Below are 16,982 nucleotides of genomic sequence, written 5' to 3'. Positions count from 1 at the left end.
GCGACTCTGCTGACCCTGAAGCAGGGAGAAGAGCACACCAGAATGGGGGCTTTGTTTGTCACCGAACAGCTGATGGGACAGCAGCATACACTCACCACTGGGTGCAGATAGATGAGCATCTGTTTGCCTAAGTTGACCAGTGCTATGTAATGTATTATTTCCCGTGCTGGGCAGAAAAAATAATTTCCCACTTTTGGCTGGTGGCAACTCATTGTGTAAAAGTGAGATTAGGATAAACTGACTCAACAAAGAGCGTGTGGGCGCCTTGGCCCCCCTATTCTTACAAAAGAAAAGAAAGAAAAAGACAGGCAACTGGAGATGGGCTTTGTTCCTGCCCTCTCTGAGTGGCGGGAAAGTATTTGGTGCGTAAAGGGGCGGGTCAGAGAGAACACAATGGATTTGGAGACCTTTTAAGACTTTTGTGTCAGATGAGATTTATTTTACTTTCCAGAGTTTTCCCCCCAGAATTTACACTTTTAGTGTCTCACGAAAGTTTCCTTTCCTGTCTCCGTGCCAATGTTTTTCTGCTCGTATTTGTATTATCTTGATTACACCCCACTCCTGCAAAGCATGGCAGTCTCTTTGGGAAGAAAGAAAAGGCTGAAATATTATAATATATAACAGAGTTAGATTAGGCAAGGCAAGTTTTTGTATAGCACATTCAGGCAATTAAAAGTGCTTTACACAAAGCATAAAAAGGTATGAACATACGAAACAAATAAAACAGAAAATAAGACCATTTATAAAAAGAATAAAGTAAATAATTTAAAGAAAACAGTAGAAATACAGTCGATATAAAAGATTTAAGGTAGAGTATAAAAATGTAATATCTTAAAATGACCTTGGGAAAGTCAGTGGCAAACAGAAACATTTAAAGCCTTGATTTAAAAGACAAGTAGGAGTTTGAAACTAGTGAAGTTTCAGCTTCATCTCTCGGTGATAAACAATCTTGCAGAGACCTGACTGAGAACAGCAACAGGCGCAAAGCTGAATTTTGTGTTTTGAGTGACTTTCTGACCCCAGCTTCCCAGAAATAAAAGGTCCAGTCAATGTTATCTGAGGTTTGTTGGAGTTAATTTTCATCGGTCTGTTGTTACCTAGGCCTGCTGAGTCTGCTTGGTTTGACCCTGAATACCCCAAATCCACTCTGTCCATGTGTTGATGTGACTATATGCTACCTGTCAGGGTCCTTCGGTTCACAGCCAGTGTTCACTGAAACAAGTTTTAGTTCAGGTAGTTGTTTAATCTGTTAATTTTTTATTTGGCCACTAAATATTACATAATGGATTAGTTTATAAATATCTGTAAATTGACAAACTGGGGCAGAACCCTAACCCTAACCCTAAATAATGGTCAGGTAGGCATAATCATGAGGTAAGATGTTACTTAATAATTAAGTAATGAGTACTTAATGAGTTGTTACTAGTTCGTGCCACTCACTGGCTGATTCAGTTAATCAGAAACTATTCATTTCGATTGATAGATATCTATGAGCTAATCATCTGTAATGATTCACTATCTCTGTCTGTTCTCTAGTAACGCTCCATTATCGGACATTGTTAGCAGATATATTTACCTCAACAAATTAAGATTTTATGACCAATAAAAGCCATTTCGAGTGCAAACTGTCCCACTGTTGTCCTGTATCATAAAATGAGTGAAATAATGTGAACACATACTTACTACACGTATGTTATGAATGCATAACCAGGCTTCAGAATGTTGAGCATGTTAAGTCCATATTGTGTTTTTGCCACTATGACATTAACAAGTGAAATCAAAATGCTGAACTTTATAATATACTATACTACACCAGAGGAAACTGAGAGGCATAAATCCAGCTTGATATTTTTAATCCTGTGGCTCATTATTCTCTCGATTATTCAAAAACAGACACCAGACATCTTAAGACATGGTAATTTCTCAGTGATGTAACATTTTAGAGAATCTTTCTTTTTAAGATTAGGTAACGGGCGTTCGGGTTTCCTGTACTTTTTCCATTCTGTCTGTTGTTGGATTCTGAGTTGTTGTGACATTTTGAATCAATTCTCGCCAGACAGACTGAGGACATTAATAACTGTCCTTGAGAGGAGAGCAGGAGGAAACACGGTGTGAAATGAGAATCAAGGCTGTAAAAGTCAATGTACTGCAACGTAATGGTAATGTATTCTTGGATGGCCCTCGGCCTGGGCTGTTGAGCAACCTGCATTTTATGTATGCGTCAGTGTGGCTGCGTGTCGGTCGACATGAAATTGGAAACCTGGTTGTCATGCACAGATGTGAGCAGCAAATGAATCATCGGTGAGTAGTTAGTAGAATAGTAGAATTAAAGAGTCAAGTCAGGCTGATTCAGATCCAGGTCCCCCAAAAGCTTGTTGCAAGCTTGTCCCATGCAAGGAAATAATTGCGTGTTGTTTACCCTGCAGCAGTGCATCCAGCCTCTGTTAACTTTCAGACTACAGATTTTAAGAAAACAGGCCGTTGTGGCATGTGAACACTGGTGCAGTATGTTTTGGTGTGATGAGTGCAGATTGACATTTTAAAGGCCTTTGAAACTGTTTTGTGTAAATAATATTTTGCAGCTACTGATGTGAGAAATAAAATTCAGTGGTCCTCTTGCTACTAGCTACTTAATCACAGTTAATTGTATCCAGGTTGTGTCCCATTTGTGAAATAACCTCTAATTAGATTGCTAGAATGGGAACCAGCAGATCTTCACATCCAGAACACCAGGGTTCAGCAACTCCAGTTTTAGTGATAGTTTAAGCTATGCTGCATTCAGAGGTTGACGTTTTGAACATTTTTGTAAATTTGCAGTGTTGCCAAATTACATCCTATATATTTGAACGTTAGGAGATCCATGGAACAGCTCTTGCAATGAGCATGCCAGATAAATGTGGAATATGTCACCACTGACTGTGTCAAAAGGAATTAGAAATTTAGCAAATGGATAACAGGGAAGTATTCCTTTTATAAAAGAAATACCTCCCTGTTATCCGTTTACTTTGCTAATACTGGGCAAATAATGTGTTATAACTTGGACAAGGGTGTTCGCCATCTATAAGCACTGGGAAATGCCCTCGAGGACAGGGTTGTTCATCATATGACCGGCATTACACTTTCCTGTATGTCAGCCTGGGAACAAAGGCGACCCTGTTGCAGAGGCATGCTGGTGAGACAAGAACGATGTACTCCTGTCCTTTTCTATCGAGATTTACCCCATGTGCAAGGTATATTTTGTTAAGTCCACTTCCTTGTGGACACACTGTGCAGGCGCTCTGACCAACCAGTCGGTGGTGTAAAATGAAGAAGAGCAGGAGTTTTAGTCTAGGTCACACTTTTTAATGCAGAAATGTATAAATTAAAAATAATAATACTAAAGAATAAATCTTTTTCACAGCACACAGCCAAAAAAACAGAAAAACATAGCAGTGTAGTTTTTCTGGCAGTGCCATGTTTTGGTTTCATTTAAGAGCACCCTGCATCTCTCCTCTGCTCTCTGTGTTTCTGTGTCGGTGTTTCACCCAGGGTTTGACGCACAGACATGCACACACACATAGTCAGCTAGCTAGAGTTCATCACTTCAACAAACTCAAAAGTGCAACCACATCGGGAGATGCATGACCTCCTTTTACACAGTCTATGTGCAAGACCCGAGCTCCTTCAAGACTTCTTGGCTGTGTGGGCGGAGTCAGATATTCGTTATAACAAATAAAAAGCTACATCAAGCAGCATACGGAGGCTGTCCTGCAGAAGATCTGTGAGAAGAAATGATCAGTAATCAAGTAATAACCTATTAGGGGACAAATCACAGTAACAGCAACAATACATTCATTGTGAATTGTGTCCATTAATAATTGCACATAGGCCTACATTTGAAAATTTCTACATGTTCATTTGGTTTTGGTTTAAACGGAAAACACAGATTTCGGCACAAATGAAAACGGATTTCATAGGGCCCTAGTGGAGCCTACTGTATAATCCATAAGCACGTGTCGACAGTGTTGTCACTGTCAGAAGGGGGAGACAAAAAGCTCCGCACTGCAGGTTTAAACTCCTCAGCACGCATTGCTGAGTTCAGGTTATGTCTTGCGCATCGCTGCTCTTAAACAGGACATGAAGCATTATAAGGTTAATTTTGATGCCTGCTCAAAAGGTGTCTGCTTTATGTGTTAGCTCACTTGATTACCCACCTGGATATTCTGACATTGGTCCTTTTTAAAACAGAGGAGACAAAATCCTATATTCTGGATATACTTTGTATAGAGAAAAGGAAAATGGAAACAAAAGTAATTAACTGTTAACAGAATGACAAGCAAACCTGATAAATAGAGGTTTCACGTAACACTTGGATCAGACCAACAGAAAATGCTTGTGGAAAGTGTCTAATGAGCCTCAAGCAAGAAATATTAATTTAGCAAATTATACAGTATTAACAGTATGTGAGGTAAATAAAATAAATAAATACATTTATTATATAGACAGTGTGGTATGAGCAGACCAAGTTTTAAGTTGTATTAATAAAATAAAAACAAAATATTGCACATAATTGTGACTATGAAAAGCACACTAGAGCTTCTGTTCAGAGCCTTTTCTTTTTTTTTTTATCTTGACATTGGAGGAGGAAACAGTAAATTACTGTCTCTGCTGTTAAATCTTTTTCCATTGGTTTTTCCATTGGGGTGCTGGAGTTGGAGTTGGATGTTGCGGAGAGGCCAGCTTGTTAAAGTGTCAGACTGATGCCAAAACTGGAGTTTTGTGCCACTCTACAGACTACAAAGTGCCTGTGTGATTGTGTTTGGTGTGCACCGTCAATGCGTGCCAGCTGGCTCGTTTTGATGACACATTAGGCTGAGAGAGGCATACTTTACAGGAATCTGGGACATGGCTGAGCCAGTGTGTTTTTAAACCGACTCATAGTGGTGTCTGCAATACCATCAGCTATGATAAAGTTTGGACTGTGCTGTAGGATATTATATTATATATTTTATCTGATTTTTTCTAACCATAATTAGACGATCCTTCAGTGTTCAGTGTTTGTAAAAGTCTAATATTGTACTTGCTCGCTCTTATTAATAGGATATTTATTATTGCTTACTAATGACATTAATGAAAACAGGTAATTAATTAAAACTGAAGCATTCAAGTAAAAAAATATATAATAACACTGAAATCACAGTGCGAGTATTACTGATATTAAACAGTACGAGTAAACCATTTCATCTGTCTTTATAGTCGTTAGTTCTGTCGTACCTGTTGTCTTAGTGGCTTTTGCGAGGCTGGTTGTGTCAGCGTTTTATCTCCTGGCGCTGTTTGTTCACTCACTTTTAACTTCAGTCGTGAATTTCTCGGCTTGTTCAACTCTAGCACACAAGGACTGCATGCATGTGGCAGTGACTGCGCGGACAAGGTGGTTTTGATAGTTTTTTGCAAAGTGAGTGATGGAGCCTACTCGATAATGCCTGCTATGCTGACACGTTGCTGCGTTTCTTGCCTCATTACTGCTACCTGTTGATCAGTGTAATAGTGTGAAACCAATTATCACGTCACATGTGGTCGTTGCTCGTACATGAGAACAAAAGAAACGGGAAGCCACTCAAACATTTATCCAACGCTTCTAGTGGTCAAAAACTCCACAAGGTACCTTTAAAACTTTTATCAGCCTATTAGGATGTGTGACCGATCCATCAAAGCATGTTATTTAGAGCTGTTGCAAGTACTCATGATACATGTATTCACTGAGACCACCTTAACCTAACCTCTTTTTGTTTGGCTTGATTTGATGCCAATTGGCTCTGTGTTTTTTAGAAGGAGGAGAAAGTTATTCTCTATCTGAGCACATGTTTTCTATCAGATGTAGAGGAAAAGATGCTTGAAAAGAGGGGTGATAGAGCGCGGATAGTGTCAGATAAGTTAAAAGTGGAGATCAAAGCAGAATGAAATAGAAAGAGGAGGGGAGTTACTAGAAGAGAAAACATCATTTGCACAATAAAGGCCCAGGGAAGTAACAGACATGAAAATAATAGGGATAGAGGTGCTGAAGAGGAACAGTGGATGAAATGATGTGAGAAATTAGTAGGAGGTAGAAAGCACTAGGGGGGAATGGAGGGAGAAATTAAGAAGACATGGAAGAATAGACTCAAAAATAGGATCATACGCAGAGTGGAACTAATGGGAATATAGAGACACGAGACTGAAGAACATTGTGAAATATTATAATTTAAAAAACAATCCTTCGCGCTTTCTTAGCTGTTACATCTTTTTCTTTTCAGAGCACTTATAACTCAGATGATTATTCAATTCTCTTGTCGAGGAAAGATCTGACTTTTGCTCCATTTGCTCCGTTTACTTGAAATGATAGAAGTTAACATGCATGGAATGTAAGTGTAAAAATGTGTAGGATGGGTGAAAGAGAAAGGGGAGGTAGAGGGAAGCGGGAGGGATGGATACTCATATGCAAAGAGGGGCAGGTCCAATGGGCAGCAGACAGAGGGGTGTCAACCTACTAAACCTCTGGATGGTATAAAATAAAGTATCCTGAGTTTGTTTGGCCTTTATGTCAGTGGTGCTTTGACCAGAGGAAAGAGGAGTCTTTGGTTCCTGCTTGAACTTTTCTGTAAGTACGCTAACAGGTTTTAGTTTGTGTTTTGCTTGTAAGAGAGATAATGGCAGAATGGTCATGTTTTTCTCACATTTTAGCACATCTAAGAGGAATGTTATGCTTTGAGAGGCGATGCATGGGAAGGTTGTCTTGTGACTTCTCAGCTGTAGGAAAGATTTCTTTGAATTACATTGCGAGGTTGAGTGTTTACTCACTCACTGGGCCTCATTCAAGAACATTACTTTGTGAGTGTGCCACATCAGATTTCAGCAAATGCTACTAACATCAGATAACTGTGTAAATGACCTGTTTATACATGATGAATGCCTACTGTGTGTAAATGATCACGTGTTCATGAGAATTTCTAATTAGCATAATTAACACCACAATAATACTATATAAGCCTTTGCATGCTGCCCCACATATCAGGAAGTGTTCATTCATGAAAATGACTTCAAAGAGTAAAAGGAAGAACTTCACGAGTTCAGAGATTGAAGTCCTGCTGTTGGAGGTCCATAAACGAAACATTTTTAACAGCGTCTGCAGTGGAATCGGTGTGTCTGTCTGCGGAGTTGTGACTTTTAACAAGTTCCCCATTTGCAGAAGTACATCAAAATATTAGATAATTGGTGAATGCGGCAAGTTCTTCTTAATCACTCGTACAAGCCACTTAAGAACAAATCTGTTTGTGCAAGTGGTTCTTGCATGAAGCTCTATCTTCTTGTGGCTGGTTTATCTGACTCTGTAATGACTAAAACATGTTCACAGCCTATAAATTTGAAATCTGAGTAGTTTCTATGTCGTAAAGCTTGAGGCTTTCTGACTCAGCTTAATCTGACAGTTGTAAGTGGTTGAATGTATTTTTTTGTTGACATTATGCAGCCAATTATTAAACGGCTGTGTTGGCCCACACGTTAACTAGGTCATTGAAATATCTAAATATAGAAAGTAGAGACATATGGCTGCTCATGATAAACATGTAGGTGCTGGCACACAAAATGTTCTCCATAATTGAAAGATGTATTTGTTATCTGTGTGTTTCAGACCTGGTGCCACCCTGATAAAGCCCTGACTGAGCACGTGTCTCTGGGAGTCTAACGAGAAACATGACGGCCATCAACGCACCTCGGGACAAGTAAGACAAACTCTTGGGGGTTTTTTTGGATTTGGATGACATCCAGGGAATAAATTGTTCTCAATTGTTTGTTGATATTAAGTTGAATGAGTTCACTGATGTAATTTCATGCAAACTTCCTTTTTTTCCACCAGATACAATGCAGTATGGATCATTTTCTTCATCCTGGGCTTGGGAACCCTCTTACCGTGGAATTTCTTCATGACGGCAACAATGGTGAGTAACATTTTAGAACAATGGCAATCTTCTGAATGTGACAACATCCTTGGAACAACAGACTGATGGAAGTTAAAGGAAGAGCCCTATTTGTGAGTTAATTAAAATGTTGGGCTCCACTTAGGGGAAGGTCACCTAACTTAGAGAAAACAAAGATTGTTTGTTTATCTTTCCTTCCCCAAACCACCTGGTTTCACTCAGGACGGCTGCCCTGCCTCCCACCAGGTGAACATGCATGGCAGTGGTGTAGCCTCTCTAATCCACAACCATTCTTCTTGAGATTTAAGGGGTTAACTTAACTTAAAATGTGGAATTTAAATTTCATTATCCTGGGGGAGTTCATTTGGACCCACCCTTAGGGGGAAGTTTGGTTGAAGCTTAAAATAGCTTAGAGTGCCTATTTGTTTTGACAAAGGAAAGTTGGAAAGCTACTTTGATAAATAAGATGTTCTTTAAAGAAAACTTTAAAGAAACTTCAGTAACTTAAATGTGTATTTAATTTGTGCATAATTAAAGCACGTAAAATATTTCATCCAAGCGACCTTCCACCTCTACATTTATAGTGAGTATAAATGTAGAGGTGGAAGGTCGCAGTTGCCAGTTGATAAATTACACCTAGCTAAAACGAATGCGGTCTAATACAGTCCTGTAATCCTACGCTCATGGATGTTGTACCATCTAGTTGTTGTTGAAGCTCTTTTAGAGTGTTAGTGTTGATTCAACTGTGTGGTTTTGAAAGCTAAAATTTCAGATGTCATGGTGAGATGTATTTCTAATATTTAGTCCACCCTAACTTATATAACTGGCCTGAACAAAAATATTAGAAACCCCTCTCAGTATTGGCGTTTTTGCAAGTTATAATCGGTAGATGGCATAAACTGTTTCAACTAGGATCTTTTTCATCAATGGGCAAAATGTACATAGATGAAACCCTGGCTTATTTACTTGAAATGCTCCAGAAAAATAAATTCTAGGTTGTGAAACAAACTATATGCCACTTACATCTATCAAATTCCATTAACATGACATAAACCTGTGACTCCATAGTCATTAATATAACTGTTGAGAGCTGATAACCATTGCAGTAAAATTCCTCCATCCTTTTTTTTAGTACTTCACAAGTCGGCTGAAGGACCCACTCACGGACCTCTCCTTCAATCTGACGGCAAATGCGACTTTGGTGGGCGGGGACAATCGAAGTGTGCTGGAGTCAAAGTTTAACAATGTAATGACGCTCTGCGCCATGGTGCCTCTGCTTATTTTCACCTGCCTCAACTCCTTCTTACACCAGAGGTATGCTCCACACTGACGCACACAAAGAAACATTTAAAACTGACCCTGTAGATTTTTCGTAATCATTAGCCTCTTTAGTTGGTTTGGTGTCCTTTTGAGACAAGGTGTTCAGAATCCACCAAACACCTTGTACAGGTAAATGCTGTAGCAACCGAATTTTAGATTATTTATTACAAAGAGACATTTGGTAACATGGGAGATTACATTCAAAGGATGAAGGTAGATTCTCCACCTTTACTTTCCCTCTCTTCCTGCCAACCCTCCTAATTATCTGTACCCTTTGATCACCCCATGCCACTATAGGTAACATGATCCCGTTATGTGAATATATGTCTGTATGCCTCCAGTATGTTTGCTTTAATTTAAGTCGGATTTAGAGAGATCTGGGGTGGACCCCGACCTTGGCTGACTCAACACAAACACACCCAGGAATGCTATTTATGTTCTCTACTTCCTCTGCATCTTGTACTTTACCTCTCCCTGCATCTTCTCCATGCAATCACTTTATTTATTTTCTGCCTTGTTTTCTCTCTCAAAAAGACCCCAGATTTTTCCTTTTTAGATGAACAAAGCACGACTCATTGTGAATTGACACACTCTGTTTTCCACTTACATTTCCATTTTCTGATGGAAAGACCTGAGCTTGACCCCCTTAGCATCATCGGAAAATATTTTACTTCACCACCACCACCCTTCCATATCCCCTCTTTCATTTCCCCAGTCTGATTTAAAAACATAAAAACCTTCCTGCTGTCTTTTTTCTTTCTTTGAACACTTCTATTATTATATGATGAACATAAGTAGTTTGATATTTGTTTACCCTACCTATGTAATAGTTTAAATTTCATTTCTGTCTATTGTTTTCACTCTATGTGTCTCAGGATTCCTCAGAAGCTCCGGATCTCTGGCAGCCTGGGCGTCATCCTGGTGGTTTTCCTGCTGACGGCGGTGCTCGTAAAAGTGGACGTGGCCCCGCTGCCCTTCTTCACTCTCACTATGATCAAAATTGTCTGCATCAACTGTGAGTTTCTAAATGCTTAACTAATCATAATTACACGATCGTGCAGTTTTAAGTGCAGGGAAGGTCTCTGCCTACTCAAAAAGGAAGCTCAAACCTATGTCAGACTAATCAACAGTCAGGCAACAGTATAAAGTTAAGTAATTTAGTATATAAGATTAAAAGGGAAAAAAACAGAAGACACAAGCAGCAGAGAAAAAACAGCCCCTCCTAAATGAGACACCACAAGCGTGAGATTTTGGGTGTTTGCAGGGGGAAATTAAGCAGATTTTCTATTTTGTCTCGTCATTCATTCAGCCTGAATGTGTTTATATTAGCCAATTTCTTGTTTGGTGTGGAGTTGATTTTGTGTTTTTTTTTGTTCTTAACCAACCATCAGTAGTGAAGCAGTCGACTTACAGCAACTTGCACTGCTGCAACAGTCTCATTCACACTTAGCGCCATTGTTATGTCAGTATCTCTGAACAAACAATAATATCTAAGGGTGGCGATTCAGAGGTCTGGATCCAGGTTAGAGGAAAAATTGCCTTACAAGAAAAAAACTTTGTTGGTAGAAACGTTGGACGTCGTTGTCTTGGGACGCAAATCAATAAATACATTACATTAAATTTTTCTGTTGTTTTTTACTGTGTGATTCCTCAGAAACTGGATCTCAGATAGACTGAACCCATTTATATCAATGATGGTAGATTAGAAACACAAGGCTCGGACAGACTACATGACTTTCAGTGTCGGACAATCGCCGTCGTCGTTGTGGTGATGTGGCTGATCGGTGACGCGGGGTCACACACTACACCAGCTGTGAATGACTCTGTTGCCCGACGGCTGGTCTCCAAACCATGTTTTGTCAAGAAAACGCACGTGAAATGTGAAAAGGGATTATAAAGATAGCAATTAGAAAAGACAAAGGATACGGATGAAAGAATGGAGCGAGCTGGAGGTGTGAGTTGGAGTGCTTTGTGGTGAAAAAGTAGCTGCTGCTCTCATTGGCTGGATGTGGATGTCGAGTCGGCCGACTCCTCCAGATATTTGGCATGCTAGATATGGCTGGCTGGCGTCGGTGATGTGTCGGGGGAGCCATTTTGATGCGTCGTTGAGTAGTTCACACATAACGACTGCCGACCGCTGATCAATCGGTGATTTACCCCTGATCACAGCCTGACGTGCTCGCCTCTCGGCAAATCGGCCTTAAAATCGTGTAGTGTGAACTAGGCTTTAGTATATAACACATTGCAGTTCCACAGTAACTCAAACTCAAGTCAAACTCAAATCTACAGCCTCTAACATGACAATAAAGATGAATTAACACCTTAATGAAGGTAGGATTCATTACCATTACTGTTGTATTAGTGGTTTAAAGAAAGCATTTCCACATTGAACTCATGCAAATGATTATTTCCACATGTCCTCTCCTTCTTTCATCAATATCATCTGCATCCGCTGTGTTGGGAAATCCCCCACACTCACACACCACACTGAGCTTCACTACACAGTCTGTAATCTCACTGCGTTAGTTTGTTTACAATGACTCACTGAGCAGCAGGGATATACTGACCCCCACCTTTATCCCCCTTGGGCCAGTCCTGACCCCCAGGTCTTTATGAGGAACAGCCCATCTTGTTTGATTTAGAGGGGAGGTCCTTAAAGCTTAGATGTCAACGGCGGCACATTCCTCTTCGTGGACACGTTGCAAGATTTCTGCTGCTGATTAAGTTCCAAAGTTGCTGTAAGCGATCGTAAAGCAAGTTTGTATGAAAAAGCCTTAGTGGCCCCAACCTTGTGTAAAGTGAGATAAGAAAAATAGTAGTTATATAGGTACAAGGTAGATTTACACAGGGTTGTATAACGAGATGAGATGGTAGTTTCTTTTATTCAACTCACAAAAGCAAACATTACAAACAAAAATTATATGCACAGCTACTCTGTAGTCTGGTATCTCTTGCCAGATGACAGCAGGGTGAACAGGCTGTGGCTGGATGTGTACTGTCTTTGCGAAGGCACCTCAGTCACCGATATAATCTCTCGCTGCTTGTGACAGCGGTTCAGTTTCCTGTTGCTGTGGGACAGTGTGTTTTTTCTGTATCACTTTTCTGTGTCTTAAACATCCTTTTATGTGTCTCTCCCCAGCGTTTGGGGCGATTCTTCAGGGCAGTCTGTTTGGGCTGGCCGGGATTCTGCCTGCCTCCTACACCACTCCCATCATGAGTGGACAGGGCCTGGCCGGCACCTTTGCTGCTTTCTCCATGATCTGCGCAATAGCCAGTATGTCACACCAAAGCACTAGTACACAGGCGGTGGTCAAAATACACAACACACCTGCCTGTGCTGTACATTAGCTTAGCAGGAGGTAACACTGGTGCGAGACAAGTGGAAAGTTTTGTTGCACAAAACAAAAACACTTCACATATCTTACACGATTACACGACCCACAAATATTGCCAGAGAGGTTTGTGTCACATTCACCCGCAAATGTTTAATATTAAATGTGCTCATTTTGTTTGGGTGAAAAGTCAGCCAAATGTTCAATGATTAACAATAACTTGTGCTGGCCGCTCTTTGAATTTGATCTCCTTCACAGAATAATGAATTGGATATCCTTTTGGCACTGGGTTGTTCCTCTATGATTTGTCTTTCTGTGTGTGCTCTTAAATACATGACTCAGATCTGCTTATTGCAGATGTTATCAGTTACATCACATCTAGCTTGTATAAATATAGTTTCTTGGCTTTTAAACTTGGCAGTTAATGTTGCCAGTAAGAACAAGCAGTATATACAGAGACCTCTCACAAGAATACACAAAATACTTACTTTACTTACTCAGATTTTATTCGACCTCATGGTTAATTTTGAGGCTATAGCTTGTTGTATTGACGAGCAGATATTCACAAGGTCCTCTTGTTGGTGCCTGAGTTGCTGCTGGTGGTTCAGTGTCAAATACAATATGATTTAGAGCTGAAATGATTAGTTGATGAATCAGTTAGTCGGGCGACTATTTTGATAATCAATGAATCATGTAGGTAATTTATCTAATTTAATTTAATAGTTCCAGCTCCTCATTTTTGCCTTTTTTAAACTAAGTATGTTTAGGTTCTGGGTGTCATTTGGGGAAAACAAGCAACTTGATACATCACACCATGGGTATTTTTCTGACATGTATATATATAGACTAAACAATTAGTCAATTAATTGATAATCATTAGTTCCAACCATTGGAATTTTAAAAGACTGACTGAAAGAATTGTTGCAGGATATTTACATTTACTCATTTAGCTGACTCTTTTATCCAAAACAATTACTATATGTGTCAGAGGTAGCAACTAGGGGTTGCACAGGGACACATTGTGGATGTGTTGCAGTGGGAGTCGAACCCGGAGATCTCACAGCAAAGGCATGTGTCTTATCCACTGCAACATCGCCACCGCCCCAAAAGCTGTAGCCCACAAGAAAAACTGTAAAGTTAAATCAATACTAAAACACTAATGATTCTATGTGTTCTGTGCATGTCTTTAGGTGGATCAGCCCTGCAGGACAGTGCTTTTGGCTACTTCATCACAGCCTGTGTTGTTATTCTACTGGCCATAATGTCCTACTTCACACTACCCAGAATGGTAAGGTGTAATATTCACTGAACTAAACATTGTTTTATAGAGTTACATTCTTTCTAGTTTTTTATCATGAGGCATTTCAAACGTGTTCCCATTGACCTTATTAACTTTTTTTTACATTTTTAGTGCTTTTAGATGGGAGCTGTACAAAGTTCAGTCTTTTATATTTTGATCTCAGTCCAAGTGCTTCACTCTGTGAGGAATTTATAGCATCTTGAGGAACACGTTGTTCTCCCTGTATTCTGTATCTTTGCTCTGTTGGCTCAGTGGAATTAGCTCATTGTGGATTTTCTTTTTGTCATAAGGAGTTTTTCCAGTACTACATAGAGAGTAATGGATCCAGACCGTCTGCTGATGAGGAGAATAAGATGGACTTGCTTAAAAAAGGTACACAGGGCCTGATTTACTAAAGGTTTGCGTGAGTAAAAACGTGTGCAAACTTGATATGACCAGCAAATTAACATGTAAGCTGATCTATTAACGGTGTACACGGAGAATGACGTCTTTCAAAAGTGCAAGATAGCATCTGTTGTTCATTTACTACTTTTGCCTTAATGAATATGCAGTTTGGGGCGTTTCAATTTTATTGTGCAAAGTAATGGGAGGGTAACATGCAAATACATTGATGTACTACACACAATGTGAGCTAAGAAGCCTAAAAGCAATTTCATGTGAGTGCAACAGCATCTGTATTTAATACATTTGAAAGGAAGGTGCAAACCGCCATGTGTTGTACAGAGATGGCTGCTGTTATTGTTGCGAGAAGGAAACACAGCTGTAATGAAAGACGACGCAGAAAAATTAACAATATTAGATAATATTATTCTGTATCAAATGTATAGAAAAAAAATTATTTTATTTATTCGATGAAGTATATGAATTGCATTGTTTTTTTGTATTTTCCTTTAGCTTTGGCAGTACTGTTGTATTAACATTCATGCCAATAAAGCAAATTTCGTTTCGACCTGAATTCTTTTCTCTGTGAGATGGAAGAATTTAGAAAGTTGCGTGGTGCTGCGTGGAGAGCCGCCAGCTGCAGTGGTGCATGTTCACGTGTAAAATTCATCCAGCCTGGGGGAACGATCACCAGCTGTTCACAGTGTGCCGGTCGTAATAGCGACACAACCCATTGTAGGTATGGAAGAGGGAATGGGGCGTTGGGGCGTACAGGGACGGTTGGTGATTGTTCCCTCTGGCTGGATGAAGCACGATCTGCTGGCATTTCCTCGCGTCTGGGTCATTCCAGCATATTGTAGCGGTTTCTGCTGGGGTTTCCCAAAGCAGTTTTTCAGGCATGCTGTCCCAAGTAATTACTGCAGTCTTACGCAGGATGGGCAGGTACATAACGATTTCCAAATACTCGGGATGCACTGAATAAAACAAACCAAGGTTTTTACGCAGTGGCTGCTTTCCCTCCCGACTATCCATGGTGGAAACGCAAAACCCTCCAATTGCTCAGATTTTCAGGTTTCAGTTTCCAATAAAATGATTATTGAAGTGGGAGCTGTGGACACGTGTCCTTGTTGTTGGTTATAACTTGCAAAAAAGCATATTGCTTCCAAAGATCAGTGAGCTAAAACTTGAATTGATATTTGTCACAGTATGAGAAATGTAAAAGCCCTGGCACTGCAGATATTTTTGTCAAGTTGCTCGACAACAACCAAACTGCACAGACTCTCACGGACAAAGATTCCCTCTACAGTTACAAAGTGAAGGGTGATGCCTTTCCCCACTTTAATTTCCTATTTCAAGTTTTCTTTTACCCATCATCCTCAACATAAATACAAGTTAGTCACATAGATAACTTAATAACACTATTTTACATAAAAAGAATTTGTTGGAGTTGTACTCCTTTTTGTTATATATTTTTATGTACTCCAAACCCATAAACCTCCAAAAGACCATTAAGGTACAAGGTCTCGTCTATGCAGAAAATGAGCTATGATGATATGTGGTGGTGAACACTACCTCACGCCTCCGTCTTAATGTCTCCTTTAGACTAAAAGGTTTGCTTTCTTTACTACACAGTGACGATGGACGCCAATCCCACTGTGTTTGTTTCAGTTTGTGTTTAAGTGACAAACACGTTAATTACTAGTGTGTGAGTGTAATGGGATCCCGATGTTATATAACAGTTGAAATCTTGTGTGTAAACCAACTCTAATGTAGTAATGATGGTCTTTACTCCATGTGAGCAACATAATGACAGACAGCTGTTTGTTTCTCAGAAAGTCCAGCAGAGATGCGACCGGTGGTGAGTCTGATGGAGGATGAGGCCAAAGCCAGCGTGTCTGTGTTAAACATTTTCAAACAGGTGAAATGACTTTCTCACATTGTAACATATGAAACATATACTTTTTGTTTACCAATTTCTAACTGTATGACGGAGATTAAACTGGTTACATAATATTGATTATGTCCATCTTGTGCTCTCTAATTAGATCTGGGTGATGGCTCTGTCAGTATGCTTCATCTTCACCGTCACCATAGGAACATTTCCAGCTGTAACAGTCGAGGTCAAGTCGTCAGTGAAAGGTGGAAGCAGCTGGGGTGAGTCTCCATATCTTAACATGCGTTCGAAGCTACACTGCTACAGTAGCGAGTGAGACAGTGACATTTGGTTTGGGAATAAGTTTTTTTAGGAGCATAGCAGCTGGATACATACAGTATCTCTTTCAATAGATACTCCACACAAAGTGCTTTATTAAATCTGCTCTTCCCTGTAGGCTTGTAATGTGGATCTAAAAAAAGTTTACAGCGAAGGAGGAGAAACCTCATGGAACACAGTCAGCTTGGATTTACACGACCCGGAGTGACTGCAAAAATACATATCACAAAGAAATGAACCACATAATCTAGGCTAAAAGCAACACAGCTGCAGCAAGACAGCTTGCAAAAAATCACAGACTGTGTGAAAGTTAACTGGCTTATAATATCGCTGCTCCATCATGATGGCAGGAGAAGATTACACAAGACTATAATCACATTTGTGTATTTCATTAAATTAATGTGTTGCTTAGATGTATTCTTGTTATTATGGCGTGAATGACCTACATACCGCTATTGTTGTTTATTTTTTTATCAAAGTGCTTCTACCTTACACAAGCCAACATT

General features: G+C 39.8%; 1 protein-coding gene across 2 annotated transcripts in view; it reads left to right on the top strand.

Moving 5' to 3' along the window:
- Positions 1-16,982, top strand: part of LOC123983944 (equilibrative nucleoside transporter 1-like) — a 43,710-nt gene that overhangs the window by 15,797 nt on the left and 10,931 nt on the right. For both annotated transcript variants that reach the window (XM_046070406.1, XM_046070408.1), the window contains exons 2-10: positions 7,646-7,736; positions 7,871-7,952; positions 9,064-9,245; positions 10,127-10,266; positions 12,391-12,525; positions 13,774-13,871; positions 14,174-14,255; positions 16,097-16,182; positions 16,310-16,418. In XM_046070406.1, coding sequence (XP_045926362.1) covers positions 7,708-7,736; positions 7,871-7,952; positions 9,064-9,245; positions 10,127-10,266; positions 12,391-12,525; positions 13,774-13,871; positions 14,174-14,255; positions 16,097-16,182; positions 16,310-16,418 — 943 coding nt within the window. In that variant the 5' untranslated portion in view covers positions 7,646-7,707. The remainder of the gene's footprint in view (positions 1-7,645; positions 7,737-7,870; positions 7,953-9,063; positions 9,246-10,126; positions 10,267-12,390; positions 12,526-13,773; positions 13,872-14,173; positions 14,256-16,096; positions 16,183-16,309; positions 16,419-16,982) is intronic.

This window comes from Micropterus dolomieu, linkage group LG15 (assembly GCF_021292245.1).
Source record: "Micropterus dolomieu isolate WLL.071019.BEF.003 ecotype Adirondacks linkage group LG15, ASM2129224v1, whole genome shotgun sequence".
Taxonomy (NCBI): Eukaryota; Metazoa; Chordata; class Actinopteri; order Centrarchiformes; family Centrarchidae; genus Micropterus; species Micropterus dolomieu.
Note: the sequence above shows the minus strand (reverse complement) of the source record. Positions and strands in the feature narration are given on the sequence as shown.